The sequence below is a fragment of the Trachemys scripta genome, chromosome 1 (genome assembly GCF_013100865.1).
Source record: "Trachemys scripta elegans isolate TJP31775 chromosome 1, CAS_Tse_1.0, whole genome shotgun sequence".
Classification (NCBI taxonomy): Eukaryota; Metazoa; Chordata; order Testudines; family Emydidae; genus Trachemys; species Trachemys scripta.
In genome coordinates, this window is record NC_048298.1 from 322,471,767 (window position 1) to 322,495,561 (window position 23,795).

Sequence of the window (23,795 nt, forward strand, 5' to 3'; positions counted from 1 at the left end):
AAACCCTCAGCTCTGGTACTAAAATATTACAAAGTTACCTTCTGATCCCCTGGTTTTGCTTAAATTATTTTATCCAAGTGCAGGTTCATCAAACTCTCTTCTAAAACAGCATTCTCAGGAATATTTCTCTCTCTAGATTCTGCATTTCATCCTAATCAAATGTGTAACTAGCTGCGAGAACTTCTTGGAGTTAACTGGGATTTTTTAGATCCTTTCTGAAGGTCAGAAAGCATACGGCGAACCTCAGCGCGCACAGGCAGAGGTAAGTATTTCTGTCAGCCAGACAGGTGGTAGGCACATGATAAATCCCTACACTAGATTAGGTTAGACAAACAAATAGCTCAGAGTCTTCCCATAGCACATTAGCTCTCTTGGAGCCACTTAAAGCTGAACCTGGCAGTTAACTTGACACAAGGGGAGAAGCAAGAATTTACATTTCTTCTGATCAGTGCTAGTGACCATTGCTGAAAAACAGGATACTTCAGATGGCTGTCAATTAAGATAATTGACATACGATGCTTTTGAAAGACACAGGCGCTTTTTTATGTCCAGGGTGCCATCATCCCACTGAACGCCCCCTTTCTATTAATCTAGTTATCTACTCTCACCATGGCATCTGAGTAGCAAAGCATTTTAGTAGCAGATAGTTTCAGACCATCAACCTCTGGGCACACTGCCTAGTACACCATGGCCTTAGATGAGGAAACTGGAAGAGAGACTGGGGAGACATTGAATATAAATGAGGTGTGATGGTTTTACGTGACATCCCTTCTGTATTAACATAGCAACTTCAGACTTGAGGGTATCACCCAGCCTCCTAAGGGAAGCAACCCAGTTGTAAAATTCCTCCGTGGACACGGGCAATCATAAGGACAAATGAAACCCACGTGCACCTACTTGATTTGAAATTAGCTACTGTGAGAAGGTACCGGGATTGGCAGACTAAGCTTTGTGATCTATGGGCAGGCAGGGTTTACCCGGAAAACAATACAAAGCTTGTCCTGAATACATCTTTGCTGCAATTGTGTAAGCAAATAGGCTGCTAATGCCTCTTTCTGTTCAATTATATATTGATGGGAACTCTGCAGCTATATGTAACTGTATATTCATTTATTAATCCTGTTTTTGTGTCATTCCTCTCTTGAATGAAATAACTCATTTCACAAATCTAGGAGCTTGCTGACTGTTAAGAAGTCATCCCACTAGAAATTACAGATAGAAAACCCCATTAGCGCATTTGGTTCAGGGGTCCTCAGACTTTTTCATAGAGTGGAACCCATATGAAGAGACATAGTATCTAGTGAATAATCTCCACTTTCATTCTCGATCCGTTTGATAATTCTGTGGCAGCTACAGCAATTGCTAGATGGGAAAGCAATGCCAGGAAAGCATAGTACCTTCTTCACGATAGGAACTGCGCCTTCTTTTATGTGTACAATAGCACAATGAAGATGTTACTAGAAACAAATAACTGTAATATTTAACAATTCTCCCGTATTTTAACTATTCTACTAGCGTCTTTGCCTCTTGAGAGTGACTCCTGTTTTCTCTCCTCCTCCTCTGATATACCAGTAGCTACTGGCAGAGGCAGCTAAACGGACTCTTCCTTTGTGTTCCCTGCCACTTTTACAAATATTCAAGCTCCTCTTTTCCATGAGGCGCCTGTACAACTACAGAAAGAGCTGGAAGCAAAGAAGTGGATCCAGAACCTTGTGAACACCAGCCAGCTGTGGGCTGACAGATTAAGAACTGATCTAGTCTGTGTCCTTGCAAATTCAGGATTGTTTCCTCCCACAAACTGGTCCTTTGTCCAGTTGCATTTAAATATCTTGGGAGTGGATCAGACCACCATGTTTGAGGGAGAGGTTCTCTGGCAAAAGGGGATAGAAACATCAGCGTTTCAACTGAGATTCTGCAAATGGAATGACTTATTTGTAGCTTTGCTGTGATGTTTTACCATCTTCGTTCATGGAGAAAAGGTTTGGGATATATTTAGGATGATGTTCACCCCCATGGCCCACTTACACCCTATTCTGATGGTTTAAGTGGGGCATAGTCCTGAAGCTGCCTCTCCACGAACAGGTGAATGTAATCTGTTTTCTCTCCTCCTAGTCCTCTGATGTACCAACTACTACTGGTGGACACAGCTCAACTGATTCCTGTTTTTCCCCTGCCACTTTTACAAATAAAATAGACTCAGCATCCTGAATCTCTGCCATTAATCTCTCTCCCCAGTGGTCCTTGACTGAGCAAAACTCCCACTAAGACAATGGGCCCCAGAGAAGAACGAACCTACTCTCAAGACCCAGGGCTAGATTCTCCTCTGCCCTGCACCAGAGTTTCATTGGCACCAGTGCAAAGTGGGTGTAAAACAGGACTGAATCATAATGGTAATGAGTCGTTCTCACTTTGCATTGGTGTAAATACCTTCACGCAGTTTGGGGCAATGGAGAAACTGGGCCCTCAACTCTCCCTCCTGTTCATCAGAAGGGGCAATGCTGGGAGCCACTTAGGAGCACATGTAGCAGTAAAAAAAACAACAACAAAAAACAGAATGGGACTTAGCATTAGAGTTTCATCCACAATTCCTGGACTTTATACTAGTCCCTCATCATTAAGTGATGGTAGCTTCTAGTATGTGAATTTGTTACAGCTGCACAGCTGGGAGCTTCAGGACATTTCATCCTTCACCGTGACTGTTAAGAGCTCCCTGCTTGGATCTGAAACCTTTCAGCAGAAATAGGAAAATCAGCTTCATAATTTTAATTGGTATCACAGCTCCAAGTTACACACTTCTGGGTCAGAGAGAACGGCGTTAGCCATCTAATCACAAAGCTTGAAACTTCCTGGAAACCCAGGAGCTTAGCCCGTCTTCCGTCTGAGATCCACAAGTGAATTTCACGCATTTTACTGTGTGTGATACCTTTAAACTGAGGTCCTGTCTGCTCTAGGCAAATTCCTAAATGTAGAGATTTGCTGTGGTGCCTATAACCAAAACTTTCCGTGGCTAATCCTCATTCTGAGTTGTATTTAATTGGAGAAGTGATGCTTGTATGTAAATTGTAAACAGTGCTTTGGCTTCTTTGGATGAACGGTGGTTGAAAATAAACATAAATGTGGATGGATACATGCATGTGTATAATAGTAATATTTAGTGCTAGTGGAAAAACAAGAAAAGTCATGAAAATATACAAATGTTTATCTGATTTTGTCAACATTTGAAAAATTTGAAAAATTCAAATGAAAAAATAGTTTACTTACCAATAATAATAATAATTAATAATAAATCATATTTGACATTTATTTAGAAACTCTAAGTAAAGCAAAACACCCTACATTGGAGGTCCCAGTAGCCCTGAACACCCCTATTAGCATGATGTAGAACCTGGGAGAATGCTGCAGAGTTTCTGCTAACTCTGTGGCAGGTGCAGCTCATTAACACCACTCGGGAAGTGAAAGTGGCTCTCTAGGAAGAGAAAAGTTGGAATCAGGGTAAAGGAGGGTGCCTGGAAAAAAAACACACACACCCTACAATGAGCTTGATCCTTCTTTAATTAGAGTCCCTGCAAACTGGTTTCTGCACCATTCACTTTCCTAAAATGACTCTTCATAAGTTCACCTGTGGCCATACCCCAGGGCATCTTCTCTGTACTCTCCCTCCACAAACTACTTCTCTGGTGTGGGGGAAAAAATACCTAAAAGTCATCTTGCAATCTTTCAAAGTGCCTATTTAATTTTGAGTATCTCTAGTTGGGCATCCAGAAATGGAGGGACCAAAAGTGAGAGACCACTTCTAAAATGTTGGCCCTAGAAATGTTGGCCTTAGAGGGTTTGTCTACCCTCTGGTAGGCGGGGGGCCATGCCTACAGCCGAGCAGACAGACAAGCTCTAGCTCTGCTCCAGCTAGAACACTAAAAATAGCAGTGTGGAGGTTGCAGCATGGGCCAGCTACCCAAATACAAATACTGAGCATCAGACAAGCTTTTATTTGGGTGGCTAGTACCACCCCTCCTGCCACAACATCCACACGGCTATGTGTAGCGTACGAGCTAGTGAGTCTGTCTGCCTGGGCTGGAAGCTGCACTCCCGGCTCCAGTGTAGCTCCAGAGAGATATTGGGCTCCAGGAGACAGGACACTGGCCTGCAACTTGAAAGCCCTGGTTTGTGTTACTGATTCAGCCTGTGTAACCTGGTGCAACTCAGTGTCTCCATTTCCTGTCCCATCCTTTGTCTATTTAAATGGTGAGCTCTTCAGAACAGGGACTCCCTCTTACTCTGTGTTTGTACAGTGCCTAGCACAATGAGGCCCTGAACTTGGTTGGTGCTACTAGAATATTATTAATTGTCCTATATGCTTCTATATATACATACATTGTGTATGTGTTTAAATTTTCATTCATTCACTATCACTTTATAGATAGTATTACTACATGCTTGCAGGGAGATGACTTCCACTGTATATTGTTAAAACATATACAGAATCTGGAACATACACAGGACAATTCTGTATAAGAATATGTGCCAACAGAGAAATGAGTAGCCCACTTGTAGAATACAGAAGGTGGGGCAAATTTAAATACAGCATATTTTGGTTTTGTTTGCAAAGCCACCAAGCCAGTTTTATTGGGAGCTTTATCAGATGGTTAATAGCATGCATAACCAATACAAGTGCTAAGGCCACCCCCATCCATTTTATTCAGCTAGGTTTTAATCTTTGATCCAGCTGCTACAAGCATCTGGCATGCTGAACTCAGGCAAGGGAATCTGACATGGAATGACACACCCGCGTAATGATAATAGTAATAAGAATATAGTACTATAGATGTGTGTGTACTTGGCACAAATTAAGCATATGTGTTTAAATGTATATATAATATATATATGTTATATATAATATACTGTGTATCCTACATTATCGTCTAAATTAATAGAATGAAATCCAGATGCCTAGGTCTCATTTGGTGGTAGGATGCATTCTGTTCTTGCTTGTTTATATTTATACTGTATAAATGTAGTGTAAGAACAGTATTTGGGAAGTGGGTAGGGAGAGAAAGGTAGTCAGTGATTGCTCAGTGGAACCAGGAAAATCCCTCCATTAAGCCCCCCTCCCCAAAATCCTTATTGGAAGACACCCAGGCACCGGATAACTTCCCAGCTCCAGACAGGAAATTCGTTTTCCCTCACCTTGATCCCTATCTGTCCCTATTCCCCCCCCCCTTCCCCCTCTCTCTCCATCTCTGGTTTTGCTAAATACATTAGCCACCCTGTTCATCGGTGGCTACAGGTTCCAGACCTTCTAGGAATTTCACAAATCAATCGCGCCGGCTGGTGTCAAAGACAAGGGAGGAGGGGAGAATAGGATGATGTCCCTCCCCGCTGGCCCCACGCAAGTAGGGAGGGCGGGGGCAAGAGCTGGGAGGCACGTGCCCCGCGAGGGGGCGCTGTTGTGCCAGCCCTGTGGGCCCGGCTAGTCCTGATACCTCCAGAGCAGGTGTGAACAGTGTGGCTGGCAGCCGCCTTCCTTCCAGTTGCGCTCCGGAGCAGGCTGGAGGAAACACGTGCTAGGACACACACACACACACACACACAGGCGCGCGGTGTCTTCTGCATTAGGGAACTGGCTGCTGCCGCTGCCGGTGCGTTTGCTGCTGCAAGGAGCCGGCGAGAGCTTTGGAAGAATGTGAAGCCGGTGCCGTCTCCCAGGGGCAGCCAGTGGGCTGGGACTAACTGGAGGAGTCCTGGTAAGCACTCACCTTCCTGAGCCATCTCCTGTCTTTGGTGTCCTGAAGGCTGGATCATCGGGCCGGGGTGTTGTCCTCCTATCAAGGGGCTATGGGGTGTGTTTGGGGGGGAGAGGGGGTCTGGGCTTCAGCAGCAATTTCCCTCCCCCCCCCCATGCCCTCCTCTCCCCCTAGAGCAAGTTTGAGAAAGTAGCCCCTGGCCGGACAGGTGTGCTCGGGGTTCGGGCGCAGATCAGAGGTAGTGTCCGTGCAATAGACCAGCATCCCCAGCCCGCTTGGCTGGTGCAGATCCGTTGTTGTTCGGGATCTGGGTCACCTCGTGTTCGCAGAGAATAATGTTTGACGGGGAAAAAACAAAAACAAAAACAAACCAACGAGTGGAAAGAGCCGGGAATGGCACAAACCCAGGCTGTGGAGCAGCGGGAACGGCAGCAAAAGTATGTTAATGCTATAAAATGGATGCACTAGCTAATCCTTCTCTGCAACGACGTCCTGGTAAATAGTCAGCCCCAGCAGCAGCCTCTAAAGTCCAGATCAGCTATTACTTAAATGACATTTTTACATAATAGCCTGGAATAAAGAGAACAACAAAGAGTCTGGTGGCACCTTAAAGACTAACAGATTTATTTGGGCATAAGCTTTCGTGAGTAAAAACCTCACTCCCCCTGTTGTTGTTGCTGCTGCCGCAGCGCTCTGGGAGGTGTTGAGTTTGTAGAGACTCAGCTCCCCCCCCCCTTCCCCGTAACCACACACCCGCTGTCGGGCTCGTGTTCCCAGGCGAACTGTTGCACGAAGGTGCAGCTGGACGGGTGAGGAGGGGAATTTGTTGGGGGTGAGCGTGTTTGTGCTTGTGTGTGTGTGGCTAAGGGTCGGACTGCAGGGAAGCCGGGGACGGAAAAGGATAGACGAAGACAGAAGCATTGGAAAGGAGTGTGTGTGTGGTGCAGGGCCCGGGGTATGCGATGGGGTCTGCGGAGTCGCAGAGGTGCGGGGGACACTGACAGAGCGAAGGAGAGGGAGCAGAGGACGCTGATGAGAGCCGCGGAGTGAAGGAGGAGGGGACGCAGGTAATGTGTCTGCGGAGCATGCGGGATCAATAAAGGGAGGCGTGGGACGCAGGGCGCTGAAGTAGCGGGGCGGCGAGGGGCAGAGGGGAGCGGTACCAGGGCACGCAGCAGGAGATGAAAGGCTGTCCGTCTCCAGCGCCGCTAGGGAGTGGGGCGGGTTTCAGGGGTCATGCGGGGAAGGGGGGGTGATGCTGAAGGCAGTAGGAGGGGGAGGGGATACCTGTTCTCGGGAAAGGCGAGGGTGGGATAAAGGAGGGAGAAGAGGGGAACTGAGGAGAGTGCAGCTGGCACGGATCCTGGCATCAGAGTTGGCAGCTCTGAATTCGCCCTTGGCCGGTGCACTGCTGCTCGCCTGGCTGTGTCTGGCTTTGTCACACTGGGCTGCTGTCGAAGTGGTATTGCCCCCATTTCACCGGGGAGGCCTTGTCTAACCCAGCGGCGTACAATGGTGGGGGACCACCACAGCGGGGGGGGGGGGGGGGGGGAAATCTGGTTGTAAAAAATATGTTGTTCTCCCCTCAAATAAGCATCAGGCAGAGCCAAGAGCGGTCTCGCTGCTTGGGCTCCTAGAGGGATCTGTGCCACTTGGTGGCACTAAAAAGTTGCGATGAAGACCATGCTAATCTCTCTGCATGTAAATTTCACCCCCCCACCCACCCCCATCCCATGCCTCGTCCGCAAACGCGGTAGGGTTCAGGTGTGGACTCCGTGTGATAAACCAGAAAGGACAAGAAAGAAATTGACCAGAAACCAATCTCCACTCTGCAGCGGTCTCTGTAGGGGGGTGTAAAACTTTGTGGAGAAATAAGGTATCTGCCAGCCGAAACAATAGGGGCAAACTCGTCTCTGGAGCTATTTCTGCGCAGAAAACACTGTATGTACAGTGTGTGTGTGTGGGGGGGTCTATGTCTATATCTAAAGCTTAAGGTGCTACTTGCTCTCAGGAAGAAGGTTCTAGAGATACATGATTCATGGCTTTGGGTCATCCCCGGTATCATGCATGGCACCGAATTAGCCCTGTTGGGAAGCGGGAGGGGGGAGCTGGAATACATTGAGTGGGGAGCCTTTAAAACCTTCCTACACCTGAAGCAACTTCCCTGCAGTGCGAAATGCAAAAGGACTCAGATCAGGGGGAAGGATTCAAAAACCAACCGGTTATCAAACCAGAGACGCTGGGAGTCTGTATGTGGTGCTAGGGAGGGGATAGGAGGCTCTGTCCTGCTAGGTTTGGGCAGCGAGAGGTTCTGGTGAGCAGAGAGCAGAGATCCAGCTGCTTTTGATCCAGAGAAACCACTGACGCCTCTTGCAAACGAGGCAGTGGCAATGCTGGGTGAGCAGTGAGGGAGCCGCGTGTTGCATGGCATGAGGGGGAGGAAATACTCGGTCCTCAGAGTCTGTCTGGGATCGGGAGACAACAGGATGTGCTGGCCGCTGGAGGAGTGACAGTGCTAGCCAAGTGGGGCCAAAGGCGCTGCTGCCGGATGGTGACCTCTCCAAAGAGACCTGAGGATTTTTAAGCCCCCCAAAGGTCTGCGATAGGATTTGCTATCTATGGCCGGGTTACCAATTGCAGGGGGCACCTTGCCTGCGCGTCTTGACTATTGACACCCCATCGCAAGTGGCGAATGCTGCCATCCACAAGGTAATTCGGCCGGGGTGTGTGTGTGTGTGGGGGGTGTATCGGTCCCGTTGCAGCTAAAGGAATTCCGTATCCAGCAGATCTCCCTCCCTTTCCCCCTATTGTTCCGTGCCGTGATCGCATGGCTTCTAAGCAAGACAAGACTGCACGTGAGCGGGGTAGGAAGAGGAGCAGCGCCATGCAGCGCGCTTCTCCTACACATGGCCTGGCTATACTGTAGGTATGTCTGCTTGGGAAGCTTCCGTAGTGACATGGCTCTGCGGGCAGCATGGGCTGTGGTGTTCTGCACGCGGGGTGGGGAATGGGCGGTGGGACCAGACAGTTAGTTACCTTGCGGCTTTGCAAGCGAGACCTTCCTCCACGATTAGGTGGACAAGGAACCTCTCAATACCTGGCTTTCCCTAGTTTTAAATGACCTGGGTGCTCCGCTCGGCAGGGGTGGCGTTTCTTCCCTGGGCAGGAGGGGCGGTGTAGTGGAAAAGGCAATGGACTTGCTCTCCAGAGAGAGCGGCTCAGTGCTCAGCTGAGCCCCAGACTTCCTGCATGACCTTGGGACAAGTCACACAACCTGCTCTCAAACCCCCAGCGAATACTTGGGGATGATACCGCTGGTGTTACCAAAATCCACTGCTGATTGCGCGCCGCTCAGATACTACCGTGACGAGGCCAGATAGAGAGATCTAGCTAGATCTAAGAACCAATACATAAATGCGTGTGTATAGAAGTATATTATAGCTGGCTACACCTGTAGGTAAGATTGCCCTATACTTTATAACCCCCTGTTTATGTGTGTGTACAATTCAAAACCTGTAGCCCAATTTGGCAGAGTTGTTACCAACACAGGTTCCCCGCCCCATTTCCCCAGTCCTTAACTTGTCTCTTGAAATCCCTAGCTTGGGGCCTGGCAGCTGAGTATCTGTCTCGGGAGGTGTCCAACTGTTAGGAGTCTGTTAAGGACCACAGACAGCTCCTTCTAATGCTTGGGGAGAATTGACTGGACTGAGGATACAGCTCTTAGCAGCTGCTCCATGTAAAAGGGAAGGAAAATTTAGTTTGACTATCAGGTGAAACTCCCCATTGGTGAGATCTATTAGACCATGGTATCACTTCTCCAAAGGGATCTCCATCCCTTGAGATATTTAGGCTAGAAAAAGCACTTGAAACTACCTATCAGGGAACAATCCTGAAAAGAGAGTGGGGATGCACTAGGAAACCTAGCAGGTCTCTTTTATCTTTGAGTGTATTATTATATTGCAAAACATTCAATTGTAATTTACAATAGCGCCTCACAGAGGAGAAACACATTTAGATAGTAATGTTTGTGCTATGTGGATGGGGGTATTGTAATAGTTTTGTTTGGCTTTTATATTTTAAATGCAAAGCAATCACCCTTTGGGTCCTAAATATGTGCTTTAGCCTCTTATGTACTTATATATTTTGACATATATCTGCTAATTTAGTAAAGTGGCAATATGGAAATGCTCTTCATGCCCCCTTGCATAATGACTTGCTATGATGCCTTCTGCAGTTGTCACTTTCCCTTGCTTTCTGTTTATCACTTCTTCTGGGTCTGATGGTATTGTGAATAATAAAATCATTAAGCATAGTTGAAAGCACACTGGAAATATTAGTTTCTGTGTCATTCAATGTAATAGGGTTTTGCTAATAACAGTAATACCTTGTATATATACTGTGGGGCCTTCTAAAGATCATTGGCGTTTTACTGGAATTTTAGTTGCATATTAAAAACTGTATCAAAGAATTAAAGAAATGCAGAATAGATAAAGGAGCTGTGTGGGACTGTTATAGATCAAAGAATACTAGAGGAGTCAGTATAATCCTTTATGATGGTACAATGTGTATTTAGAAGTTGGTCCATTTTCTGATTTTATGGTCTTGACTCTAAATTTCAATTCATGTCCTAATATTTGTAAATGGAACTACATAGTGGTTTTCATTTCCTGTCCCTCGGTGTACAGCAGTTTAATCTATTCTTAAAGGGCATGACCCAAAGCCCATTGGAATTCACAGTGAATTAGTTCAATGGCTGGTAATTCTGATTTTTGGTCCTTTTTTTTAATTAAAGTTGAATGGCTTTTGAAATCTAAACACAAAATAACCTGGTTAATATAGGTCAAGGTTTCAAAAGCAACTAGTGATTTTGGGTGCTTCAATTTTTAGATGCCCAACCTGAGACATCCTAAAGGAACCTGATTTCCTAGCGTGGGTGCTCAGCACTTTCTGCAAATCAGGCCCCGTTAACGTGTCTCCAGTTCAGCACCCAAAATCACTTGGTCTCAATGTGCAGGGATCGTCTTCAGCCAACAAAAAACAGGAGATCAGAGTTAAATCTTATCATCCTTAAGTTGCACTCCTTACCCAAGTTTAAATGCTCTGCCTATATAGTGCAGAGCATAGACATCTTTATTCTGTTAGGCACCCCAAACTCTTTCTGATTTCAGTGGGAGATTTGCCTGTGCAAGAATTGCACAATTGGGCTTGTGGGCCAATACATCAGTGACTGTTTTCAGATGCTTTCAGTTCCCATGTGATGAAAATCCTGAACTTTGAGTTCCCCAGAATTTATTGGTTTAAATCAGATAGGCTTTAAATTAATGTAATTGTTTTAACAATTGGGTGACAGTGAAGCAGTTATGTTTGGTGTATATGTATGCCTAGGAAGCATTTAATGTGCAGATCCATGCATGAAGAGTATTTCTACATATTGAGTGAAATTTGTCATTGCGTATGAGTCTTGATCCCGCCAGGTGCTCCGCATTCTGGCCCCAATCCAGGAAAATTTAGGTAGGTACCCAATTGAATCAAAGGGATTCCTCCTGTTCTTAAAGTTGAGCATGTTCTTAGGTGCTTTGCTGGATTAGACCCAGAGCCTTCATCACCTTGCAGGATCAAGCCCATACACAGTAGACTGATTTTCTGTCATACATAACTTAGGCATTTAAAAATGTTAAAAAATTATTCAAAGGCACTTAAGACATTACAAAACTAATAGGCATCGTTGTCTGTAAGGTTACAGAGCTGTAGAGAAACTGCCTAGGAGTAAAATGATTTTCTTGTTTTCCTAATGTAAAATGGACCAAATCAGTTTCCCCCCAAACAATTTAAAAAAAAGTCCCTAACTGAGATTATACATGAGTAATGGTGAACGACAACCCCATATAACAGAGGAGTATAATAGAAAAGCAGGCAGGCTGTTAACACTACCATCATTAGTGGGCTCTGCTATAATGTGAGCTATTTGTATAGGAAATGTTTTACATTGTAAAGACTCAAGCAAAGTTACTTCTGCTGGAGCATAAAGCAAAGGAAGTCAGAGATGCCCCACCAAATAAACTCCCCACAATTCATGTTGTGAAGAAAGAGCAAATGTTCAAGACTCCTAGTGGCTTTTGAGGAATCAGGATTAAATGAATGGAAGTACAGTGCAAAGTCACTTAATTGTTGTTATTTTTTTTCTCCACCAATTATAATTTCAGATAGTTTAGTATTTCACGTTCAAGTAAATCATTTTAGAATGATGCAGTATTACACACACAGTGCTGGAGATGTTAATTTACCGTGCTTTTAGGCTCTGTCCTTAGCACAAAACAGCTGGAATATTGCCCTATATATAAGGATATCTGAGGACTCCTTCTGACACAAGGGAGTCCTAGGATGTCATAATGGCCACATTCCTGTCTCCCAACCTCTCTAGAAGGTTTGGGCGCAGGGTACATGTCAAAGGAGAAGGGAGGCAATACAGAGTGCTGTGTGCTCCATCAGATACGCAGCTGGAGTAAATTGGGGTAGCTCTATTAACTTCAATGGAGCGTACCAGTTTACACCAACTGAAGCGCTCATGCAAAATGTTTCTCATTCCTGACAAGACAGCAGGTGTTCTGTTTCCACCATATATTTTAGTGGTTGCAGATTCCAGTGTGCAGCATACATTATATACACTGTTATACTGAGGGCAGATAGCTTTTGCCTTTTACAATATTTTCCTGGCCATGTCCAAAAAACTGGCATACACCAGTAATTCCATCTTTCTTATGTTGGAATAAATCGGGAGTGACTCTCTTGAAGTCAGTGGTGTTGTACCAGTGTAAAACTAGTGGGCAAACAGATCCATACCCTAAGTGTTTTGTTTGTTGGATTGCATGTGCATCACTGAAGAAGAATAAGTGCAGGTATATTAACAGCAGTTCCCAATCCTTTACTATGCACATGTTCTTCAAGAGTTCACTGCTTTCAAACCTGGACACTCTGATGGGTCCCCTGCTCGATTTTATATTAGAGACGTCTCCCAGGAAATGCCAGCGGGATGCTCAGCCCATTGAATCTCTGCTCAACTATCTTTTAGCCGAGGAGAACTTTTTAGCCAAGTTGGGATGTTCACCATGCTGACCCTGATGATATCCCTCAGTGCCCTGCCTGCAAAGACAGATGATCTCTCTCTAACGCTGGTGTAAATTCTAAATAACTCCACTGGTGCACTTAATGATGCCAGTGTAAAATCCATGTAATTTCACTGGCTGGTTTAAAGTCCATGGAAGACAGTGGGAGTCTCTCCACTGACTTCAGTGGGCTTTAGATCATTGTCCTATGTACATCCCAAGTGACTCTGCTGGCTCTCTTAGTGAGGTGGGTAAATTCCCAAGTAAATTTACTCTGTCACTTAGCAACGCTGGTGTAACTGAAATAACTGTCAACTCTGATGTAACTAAGATCAGAATCTGGCTCTCTGGCCCTGGCTCTGAGGAGTGAAAGAGTTTGAGGGCTCTCAGAGTTGGCCTTTGGGTCCTATGGAGCCGTTGGCCTTTGGGTCCTATGAAGCCCTCAGCCTGGGGTCCCCTTGATTTTGGTGAACTGGAAATGTAAAGGAGAACCTCAGCTTTTGTTTTCTAGCTCTCTACCATGCAGAGATAATTTTGCAAATGAACACCAGTATAAATACATGTAAACTGGGGTTGAGAGGAACAGATGGCTGGACTCTACTTTCTGCACTCTGGGGCCCAGGAAGGCAAACATTACCAATCTGACACCCCCTTCATATGAATAGTATGCAAATTGAGTTGGTTACCTGAAGCTGGAAATGTAAAGAATCATGTCACTAACCTGCCTGGCTGCATTGGGCTGGCCCTGGTGTGATAACGGTACACAGGAATTTGATACATTTGGTGGAGAATCATTGTTAAACAAGCTCATCCAAAAATACTCAGACTGGCTCTGTTTGCTGAGTACACAGCTATCCAGAGAGCCAGGAGGTGAGCAGCACTTTATAATTGCACTTCCCGCCTTGCTCTGAGCCAGGGCCAGAATTTGGCCGTTTAACAATAATGCTTTGCTACCCGAGGAGCTGAACACAGTTTACAAACTTCAGCTGATTTGAATAATGGGGCTTGCAGTGGAATAAAGGGGGAAATAGACATGTTAAACGTTATAATAAGTTCAATTAATTTATGGTGTAAGATTTTAATCTGTCCTGATAATTTACAAAAGTACCCTGGAGTGATCTGTCATCCATAAAACCAGTTTACAACTGATACTGAATTGTCTTCAGAGGCACACAATAAACAGTTGGAGGATCTAAGATAAGTAGTAGCAATGTTCTGTAATTAAATTGAGACTAGTTAACCTGAATTGCATCACTTTTATTGCTTCACTGCAGAGGATTGTTATAGTGATATTCCAAGTCTTCACAGATTATGAAGCACTTGTTAAACTGATTTACAACAGTTTTGCAAGGTGTATTTCATTGCTAGCTCTTTCTATTAATACTGAAAATTGCAAGGACTATTTATTTTCAGTATTATTTTATTATCACCCCTCTTTGAAGAAATTAATTTGCAAATGTTCAGCTAAACATTGCATGTCTGTACTTCTGTGCAAATAGTTTTTTAGAATGCTTCTTTAAAACATGACGTGAGGATAAAATGTCCAAATAAAGTTGGTTATCCTTAGACACTAATGTCTTTTGTGTTGGAATATGTGTTTGTTGCTTTCAGTGTTATGAGCTTTAACTTCATTGTGGCACAGGCTTGAACTATATACCTGTGAGTGATAAGGTAGGAATTTGCTAGATTCTGATCTCAGTTACACCAGTGTTAATACCACATTCTTGCAGCTTCTTTTGTAATATCTGGTATGGGCCATTGTCAGAGACAGGATACTGGACTGGACTCAACTATTGGTCTGATCCACGATTGTCCTTAATTCCATTCACTTCAGTGGATGTGTATTAATGGAACTGAGATTAGAATCTGGTCTAGAATTTACAGTTAGCTCATTATTAATGGGGTTGGGTATGTGGTTTTCCTAACTGGCTCTGAGCCTTCAGAGCCACATGTGCTTCACTTTACATGCTGTGAATAGTCCCATTGACACAAACAGGACAACGCACAGTGCCTAAAATGTGCTACGGTCTTGGCTGGATCAGGGCATGTAAGAGACCTCTTTGAACAGAGTTCAGCAATGTTCTAAGCACCTGCTGTGAGGTTCTGAGTGCTTTTAAGTCCCTGTGACTTTGCTATGCTGACCAGGATATGAAATCTTTGATGATAAATGAAAAATAAGTACCAAAGCAACAATAAAAAAAAATCAAATGCAGCTCTTTTCTAGTCTGCAGTGCGGAGTGCATAAAATGTTTTGTGCACCACTGTGTCTGCACTTCATGTACGCTGTTGATTTTCTATCATGGGGATCTGTATAAATAGTTTATACTCCAAAGAGTTACACTTATCACTGGTGTAGGTGGGTTCAACCTTACAGAAATCAGTGGCATTGCATGCACTTATTACATCTGGTGAATTTGACCTATGGATGCAAAACAAGGAAACACCTTTCAGCCAGTCTGATATTAGGACTAATTTACTACATCTATGACTAAATACAGAGTATTCAGGACACCTCTATCCCGATATAATGCGACCCAATATAACATGAATTTGGATATAACGCGGTAAAGCAGTGCTCCGGGGGGTGGGGGTGGGCAGGGGCTGTGCACTCCGGCGGATCAAAGCAAGTTCGATATAACGCGGTTTCACCTATAACGCGGTAAGATTTTTTGGCTCCCGAGGACAGCGTTATAGCGGGGTAGAGGTGTATTTAAAAATAATGTGGATATTAATTAAAATGAGGTACTTAGTAGTTGCTAACAAAAGTGATTGTTTTCAAATCTGTCTGTCAATGGAAATCTATAGCCTTTTTTGAACCAGCTGAGTTTTGCGAAAAATTTGAAGGGCCAGATTCTGATCCCATTTATATCAGTGTAGGTCTGATGGCAGTGGAGTTCCTTTGGATTTATACTGGTGTAATGGAGAGCGTAACATGGGCCAGAGTATATTATTGTGCATCATATGTATATTCTGAATTACAATATTCAAATGTTCGAAAGGTAAAGGAGGAGATTTCCAAAAGGCACAAATGGGAAGTAGGGCACATCAGTGGGAATTAACTGCCATTAATGGGAATTAACTGCCATTTGTGCCTTAGAAATTAGCTCCTCAAAGTGCTTTTTGTGTATCCCTTTTGAACGGTCTGGCTTCAGTAGAGCTCTGTTGATTTACACTAGCTGAGGACCTGACCCAGCATAATGAAATGGTAAAGCACAAAAAGGTTTTTTAGCTTGCAAGATAATGAAAAAAGTAAATGTGTGATGTGTTGTTATCACCATTGACAGCAGAGGGAATAGACATCCTTACAACTGATTTTAAAGCTATTTCCCGTATCTTTTTTTTAAAGGTTATGAAGATTATGATCACATGTGCAGCTCTGCCTAGCTGTTCCCTTGGAGACGATGGTGGTTCCCTAGAGAATAGGTGGAAATGCCTGGGTAACCATCAGCTTCCTGCTCTTTTTATCCAAAAGATTCTCTAACTACTTTTTAACAACTCTCCGTTTTATTCCATCATGTTGTCTCTACCAGCTTAAACTATTTCCTAAGATGGTCCTTTTGCTGTTCCTTGCAATCCTGTTATCGAAGGAAGATGCCAGTGGGAACTTTGGGTTTTTGGTTTCTGCACAGTCCAATGAAAGAAGGGTGGTTGCACATATGCCTGGTGATATTATCATTGGAGCTTTGTTTTCTGTCCACCATCAGCCAACTGTTGACAAGGTCCATGAGAGAAAATGTGGAGAGGTAAGGGAGCAATATGGCATACAGAGAGTGGAAGCGATGCTTCATACCCTGGACAGAATTAATCTGGACCCAACACTGTTGCCAAATATCACGCTAGGCTGTGAAATAAGGGACTCTTGTTGGCATTCTGCCGTGGCTCTGGAGCAAAGCATTGAGTTCATAAGGGACTCTCTTATTTCATCCGAAGAAGAAGAGGGGATAGTGCGCTGTGTCGATGGATCTTCAACATCTATCCGCTCCAAGAAACCCATTGTCGGCGTCATTGGACCTGGTTCTAGTTCAGTAGCGATCCAGGTCCAGAACTTGTTGCAGCTTTTCAATATACCTCAGATTGCTTATTCTGCCACGAGCATGGACCTAAGTGACAAAACTCTGTTCAAGTATTTCATGAGAGTCGTGCCATCTGATGCACAGCAAGCTCGAGCTATGGTGGACATTGTCAAGCGCTATAACTGGACCTATGTTTCTGCTGTACATACTGAAGGCAAGTGTTCTGCGTTTTTCATCCAAGCATGATTTTGAATTGCAAGCAGTCGGTAGTTAATTACTAGATGGTTATAGTGTTGTCTCTTTTTTTTTTAACTTGTTAGTTCTGAATGTTGTGGATTACATACTTTAGTTTAAACATTAATTTCATACACTTGATGTGTTTCGGTGACATTGGGCTGGTATTGATTGAACAGAAGGTTTGAAATCCAGAGTTTCACAGTGTGAAATGTGTTTTTCATATCATTTATCACTTACCTGAAGTCCTTCAGGTGACATTTAAAAATTGGCTGGGTAATTAGCTTAATGTAGCTACTACTCAATAAAGCAGTTAGAATATTCATTATGTTTATGGTGGTGGCAACTGCTAAGGGAGGTAATTCTGGTCTTAGCAGTATGAGCTGCACTGGGGCATGGGAGAGCAGTGATAGTAGCTGAGCCACATGCTTCTCGTTGGCGCTTGATGCCAGTATGAGTGTATGCAGAAGAGACTTGGGGACCTGGCCAATGCTCTGAGTGACCACATCTCCTTAGGATCAAGGAAAACATTTTTCTAGGACCTTTCTCTAGTATTCAATGGACCACTAGGTCAATTTTTTGACCTATATCTGCTCCTCTGCATTTGGGGATGGGTGGGAAGAGTCTTCTTGCACCTTTGTCACACTCCCATGTTCCATGCAGGTGTGTAACAGGCCAGAATTGTGCCCTACATGCCTCTCCTTCCTTTAAGTTTCTTCCAAGATTAGAGATTTTACACTGAACTGTGAAGTGCATGCAGTAAAAGTATGGGATAAGGAGGAGTGAAGGTAGACTCCAAATGAGAAAAAGAGCCTGATACCTCCACGGTTTACACTGGCTTACTACACTGGGGTAAGTGAGAGGAAAAGCAAGCCCAAACCAGTATAAGCCCTGCTTTTACATGCCTGAGCAACACCAGAGAGTGGGAGTGGTGTGGCAGTACTGGTCACACAGTGCTTACAGCATGGGGTAGAGTAAATGTGTAGTAGTGAGCATGCTGTCCAAAAGAACAGTATATTTCTTTTCCCAGCAAGTGTTGAACACGTCTGCAGATGTTCTATTTGCTTTATCACAACCATTGGTCAACAGCTCTTACCCCACCCTCCCTGCCCCACACACATACTGTGAATCTGGTGCTTTGATAGACACTTTACCCATCTTTTTGGGGTAATGTTGACCTGATGCATGGGTGTGGTGACCTCCTCTACTCTGGCTGATACCTATAACACATCGTATAGGACTTAGACCTAAGTATTAAAAGACTATTAACCCTAGTGAATGTAAACTGTCTTAGAACTTATATGCAGATTTTTAAAAGCAATTTTTCCATCCTGCTCATGAGGGATGATGAGTAATTGCAGTCTTATTCAGATATGTATGCATGAATACATTAGCAGTTTAATGTAACAGAGTATAAATCACACAGCGTCATATCATGCGCTGAAGCTGCTACGGGCCATGTGACCTCCACGTCGGACCTTCCCATCACAAAATGTGTGTGAATATCAGCTTGGGAGCATTATTTTAAAAAGGAGGAGGATATAAGTGATATATTAGTGTTGCATATTATCATATGATGTCACTTTTTTAACTCTTCCAACTTCTGCACGTGCAACGTCCCCATTTTAAGGTCACACATCCAACACAAGCAGAGTTGAGCTTGTGTCGATGTCTGTCTCCACACATCATAGACACACAACATAGACCAGACAGTAACATGCATCCCTTGATAATCTTACCACAGAAGGTGGTTACATAGCGGTGGTTGAATGTTGGGAATGAGGGGCATCGGGACACTGAGATTGAAGCTAGAAATCGCTGCTGTGGATGAGACAAGGGGGGTGGATGGGTTTGGGGATGGGAAGAAGGGACCCAACAACCACCAAATGTGTAATTAGTAAGATATTTGCTTATCGCCATCCTGAACACATGGAATAGATGGTGGCCTTTAAGCCAAAGCCTTGGATAGGGTGTGGTGTGGAGCATCACTGGAGAGATGCCCAGTGTCTCCTAATGCTGTTCTTTGCACAGATAAGGGAATGCAGTTTGTGCCAACCATTAATTGTTGAACAAGAAGCCTCCCTGTCCACTTTTCGGTGTCCTGTTATTGCAAGTAGCCCCAAGAAAGGTTGTGGGGAAGCTTCTTGCTTGTCTTTCCATCCCTGCCTGGCCACACAGAGGCTGCTCACCATCTGGGCCTTTTTGCAAATTGCATTTGTGTCTGGTTTTGTCTTTTCAGATGGTATGTTCTTTGGGGCAGGGATTGTCTTCCTCTGTGTTGGAAAATGCCTTGTGCCCTTTGGATGCTACCACCACCTGAACTAAAAAATAATAATTAACCTCCCCTCCCCCACAAAAAAGTGTAACCACCGACGGAGAGCTGGATTTCCAGATGTTTCAAATGAATGCTGTGCTTTATCTTATGATCAATCTCTAGTAAACAAGAATCCACAAGCATAGAAGGAAACATCAAGGACTTTTATTTGCTTAATCTGGAAAGAATTGTTAGAGCCTAAGGGCAGATCCTCAACTGGTGAAATTCAGCAGAGCTTCATCTGTTTTACACCAGTTGAGGGTTAGATCCTCACTGTTCAAATGTATCGTTCGGTTAATTTTTGCAAAGCAGTTTTAAAGAACCTAACATTTGAAGTACTGTGTTTCCATAGGGGTGTTTTACATGGAAACAAAGATCTTGCCAAGTGGAAACCTCCAAGGCCTGATTACACCGTGTTTACACCAGAGTAGCTCCATTGATGTCATTGGAGGTACTCCTGATTTGCAGTGGGAGTGGGTGAGAGTAGAATCAGAGGCACACATTGGGATCCTACCCTCTGATGTCACATCCAGATGATGAGCATGTCCTCTCTGTCTGAATAGCCTCAGAATTCCACAAATAAACATAAAATGCTAACAGCTTGGCTTTAAAATTGGCTATAGAAATAGGAATTCATTCAGATGTGCTGGGCACTTTCCAAACACTTGCTGCTGTCCCAAAGAGGAAAAAAAATGACAAAACACAGATGAAGGTTGGAGAAAAGGGATTCAACACACACATGCAAATAGATCTGGGTGACGTTATTCATGAGCCTTGTTATTTCCCCTTTTAAAAATATGTCTAAACTATTCCCAACTACCTGTCTACCTAGTTATTTGTAGGTTTTATTTTTTAACTGTAACTCATCCTCGCCTAGTTTCTATTTCTTTTTAAACCTCCTGACTCTTGCACATTTACCTATTGATTTACACCCATTATTATTATTTCAAATATGAGTAAAAATGCTAAATCCCACTCTTACGCCTAACTGCTATCTTATCCAAGATCCCCGCGCATTAACTATTGAGATGGCAGCCCCCAGCCCCTCCTTCAGGATCTTCTGTAAGCCTAAGTGTCGGCACTCATTCCCTTCTGCCTACGTGTATAGGCAGGGGACCGTGAGCCCTGACACGCAATCTCTTGACTTCCTGAGGGGGAATGTTTCCATCCCCAGGAGGCAGAGATCCTACACCTCATGGCTGCCCTTGGTAGAGGACCTGGACAGGGAGGAAAGTGAAGGGAAAGTCCATCCTGGCTGATTAAAAGATTTTAAGGTTAGAAGGTACCACTAGCCTACCCTCTGCATAACACAGGCCATAAAATTTCACCCAGTAATCCCTGAAGTGGAGGGAAAATATTATTACTTATTTTCCAGCCATGTGCTATACAAGCACACAGAGATTAGCTCTTCCCCCAAGAATCTAAATAGACATAAGGTAGGAGGGGAAACAAAGAAGAGAAGTGAGTTGCTCAAGATCATTGGAAGAACTGGGTTTAGACCCAGGTCTCCTGAGCCCCAGCCTAGTTCCCTAGCTCTGACAGTACAATTTATTTCCTTACATAAACAGTGAAAGAGCGAATATCAGGTAAATCGTCAGTGTTCACATGCACCAAGAGTGATTGGTGAGCCACCTTTGGCTAATCCTAATGGTGCTGGAGTCAGATCTGCATTGGTTAGTGCCTCTAAATCAGTAGGTTGTTGTTTCTGTCTATTGGAGGAACTACATATAAAAGTAGACTCTCCTGATGGCTACATTTCTGATATTGCATATAATAAAAGTTGTCTTGTATTAATAATCTTGCAGAGTGAAGGCTTAAGTTAATGAGGACAATTATTTCTGAACAGTAATCATCCAAGAGCTAAAAAGGACAACAAAACCGTGTTAAACAGCATTAAACGTGTGATGCTGGAGTGAGATTTTGGAACTATGCTTTTTGGCTGGATAGAGAGGAACTGGGCAACCATGAATCCTGTATTCCTAAAATGAATGTGGGTGATGAGCCAATATGTATTCATAGGAAATCTCCAGTAGAATTAAAGCACTTGGCTTTGCAAAGTATCACCATGTCAGTGCTCTTTCTCCAGCTGCAGAGTTCCTCAAGTGTCTCAGCCCTTGTCACTACTGAGCACACAGGCAAATGAGTCAGACACACATGCCCACTGTGCATCGTCTTTAACTGCACACTTTACCAGCGTGGTGAAAGCCCTGTGCAAAATTCATTGCACATGCCCAGTGGGCAGTTCGTAAAGGGTCCTAATGGCATGAAAATCCTTTCTCGTGGACCATTGACCAGTGATGGCTGTTTCACTGGCAGGTTTCAAATGTCTACAAAAGAGGAAAAGAACTGAGCCAGCTCCATATCCCCTTTTCACCCCCTGGATTTAGGGTAGGGAGCTGATATGACTCCCAGAATGCATTAAAGCAACCCATGCAGCTGCTCTGTCTTACGGCAGCCTCCCTAGGGCTGCCTATGGACTGTACTGCTGTCTAAAAGCTCCATTGCACTGATTGCTCTGGGTACATTCCTGCCTGACCCCAACCTACCCACTCCCACCAAACCCCCTCTATGCTGTGACCCAGTAGGGGCGGGGGGGCTGTGTAGGGCCACTTAGGTTGTCCTTAGGCAGCTGCCGCACTTTGGGAATTCTCCCCTGGCCTACTGTGACATTTTGGTGGCTGGAACAGAGTAGGAGGGGTGGAGTGGGGACCAGAATCAGGCGTTTAAACTTGTCAACCTGCTGGAAAGCATCTTGACTAGTCATTGTTTGAATCATTAATGAAGCCATTAGTGATCTTGGAGGTGAACTAAAAGTTATGGATTTTGGTTTAATTTAATTTAGAATCAACTCACTAGAGATGAATGTAGCCTCCATCATATTAAAAGCTGACTGCGGTCTCTTCACTACTTGGAGTGTGGCTATCTTGCTGTAACACGATGTTATATCACACACATGCTTTACAATGCACACACATGCACTGAGGAGAATACACACTGATCTGGATGGCTATTAGCACAAACAGAAAATAATAGAGGCCATTAATATATCTTTGAGGCAACCCAATTTATTTAAAAAAATCCTTATTTCTGAGCCAACTGCTTATCCACCTTCTGTGCATGACACTTCAAGTAAACCACAGTAAGGATTCAGCTAGAGCAATATCCTTGATTCTGGCTGACTGGATATATGACAAGCCTGAATCATGACCCAAACCACAAGGATGTGTAAGGCCTAAACAGTATCAACTACATTGTCACAGTGCCGGCGAACGATGGATGTGGGACAGCCACTGATGTGTGCTCAGCAAAGGAGTGCAAGGTAATGTGGAAGGGCAATAACTGGGCATGTCCATTAAAAAAGGGACCTCTGGTAAACTATCTCACAGTGTGACTGCACCTGGCCAAAACTCAGCTTAGCAGCTGAGAGGAAACAGGTAAAAAAAGCAATAAAATAAAATAAAAAAAAAATGAAGATTCTAATTTTAATGATCCGTCCCCGGTATGTTTATTCAATTTTATCTGCTAACTTCTTCTATTCAGCTCTGGCTGAAACTGAAATCTTGAGGAGTTCCTACTAGCAGGCTGAGAGACGTGCATAGTACGTAGGGCACTGAGATAACTTATCGGAGACTGACGTCTTCTACCAACACAACAGTTTCAACATGGAACCCAGTTCTCAAATATGGATGCTTAAATCTGTATTTGGGAGATTTAGGAGAGGATGGAGAGATGCTTTAGGAGCCTAAGTCATTCCTTAAGTGCCTAAAGTAGCCACCTACTTGGATTTTGGCACCCAATTTTAGACACCTGTGTGTGAAGAGAGGATAGCAGCAATGGATCCTACATGTGCCTAAAATTCTTCATGCCTATTCAGTCTGAGATCTCTATGTTGGGACTGCCATTAAAGACACTGGTTAGTGCAAATTGTTGTGGTGCTGCAACATGTATACCTGTCTGTTGGAGCCCAGACTGACACCAGAAAAGCCACTACCAGACAGGTAAACACATCTGTTACCAACCTAGGCAGGATTTGAACCAGCAACGTAGAAGTGAAGTGCCTAGAATCATCCAGACACCATATTTTTTTAGCCTTTTAATCCTAGTCTGTGGCTTTATTGATCTGTTGGGAGCAGCTTGAAGATCAAAGTGTTTTAATGTGCTCAAAACCCACACGTTTCAGTTGCTCTAGCACTGAAGTCACACAGCAAGTCTCCTTAGTTGGTCCTATAGTTCCTCTCCACACTTGATTAATAGATTTTAAAGCAAGTAGGTACCATTATGCTAATCTAGTCTGACCTTCTGCATAATTAAGTCCACGGAATTTCACCTAGTAACTTTTGTATGAAGCCCATAACTTCTGTTTGAGCTGTTGCATGTCTTTTAGAAAGGT

The 23,795-nt window shown here is 44.1% G+C and overlaps 1 protein-coding gene across 1 annotated transcript in view; it reads left to right on the top strand.

The window, feature by feature from the left end:
- Positions 1-5,492: 5,492 nt before the first annotated feature.
- Positions 5,493-23,795, top strand: part of LOC117871233 (metabotropic glutamate receptor 5-like) — a 156,378-nt gene continuing 138,075 nt past the window's right edge. The window contains exons 1-2 of the mRNA XM_034758992.1: positions 5,493-5,741; positions 16,191-17,071. Coding sequence (XP_034614883.1) covers positions 16,393-17,071 — 679 coding nt within the window. The 5' untranslated portion in view covers positions 5,493-5,741; positions 16,191-16,392. The remainder of the gene's footprint in view (positions 5,742-16,190; positions 17,072-23,795) is intronic.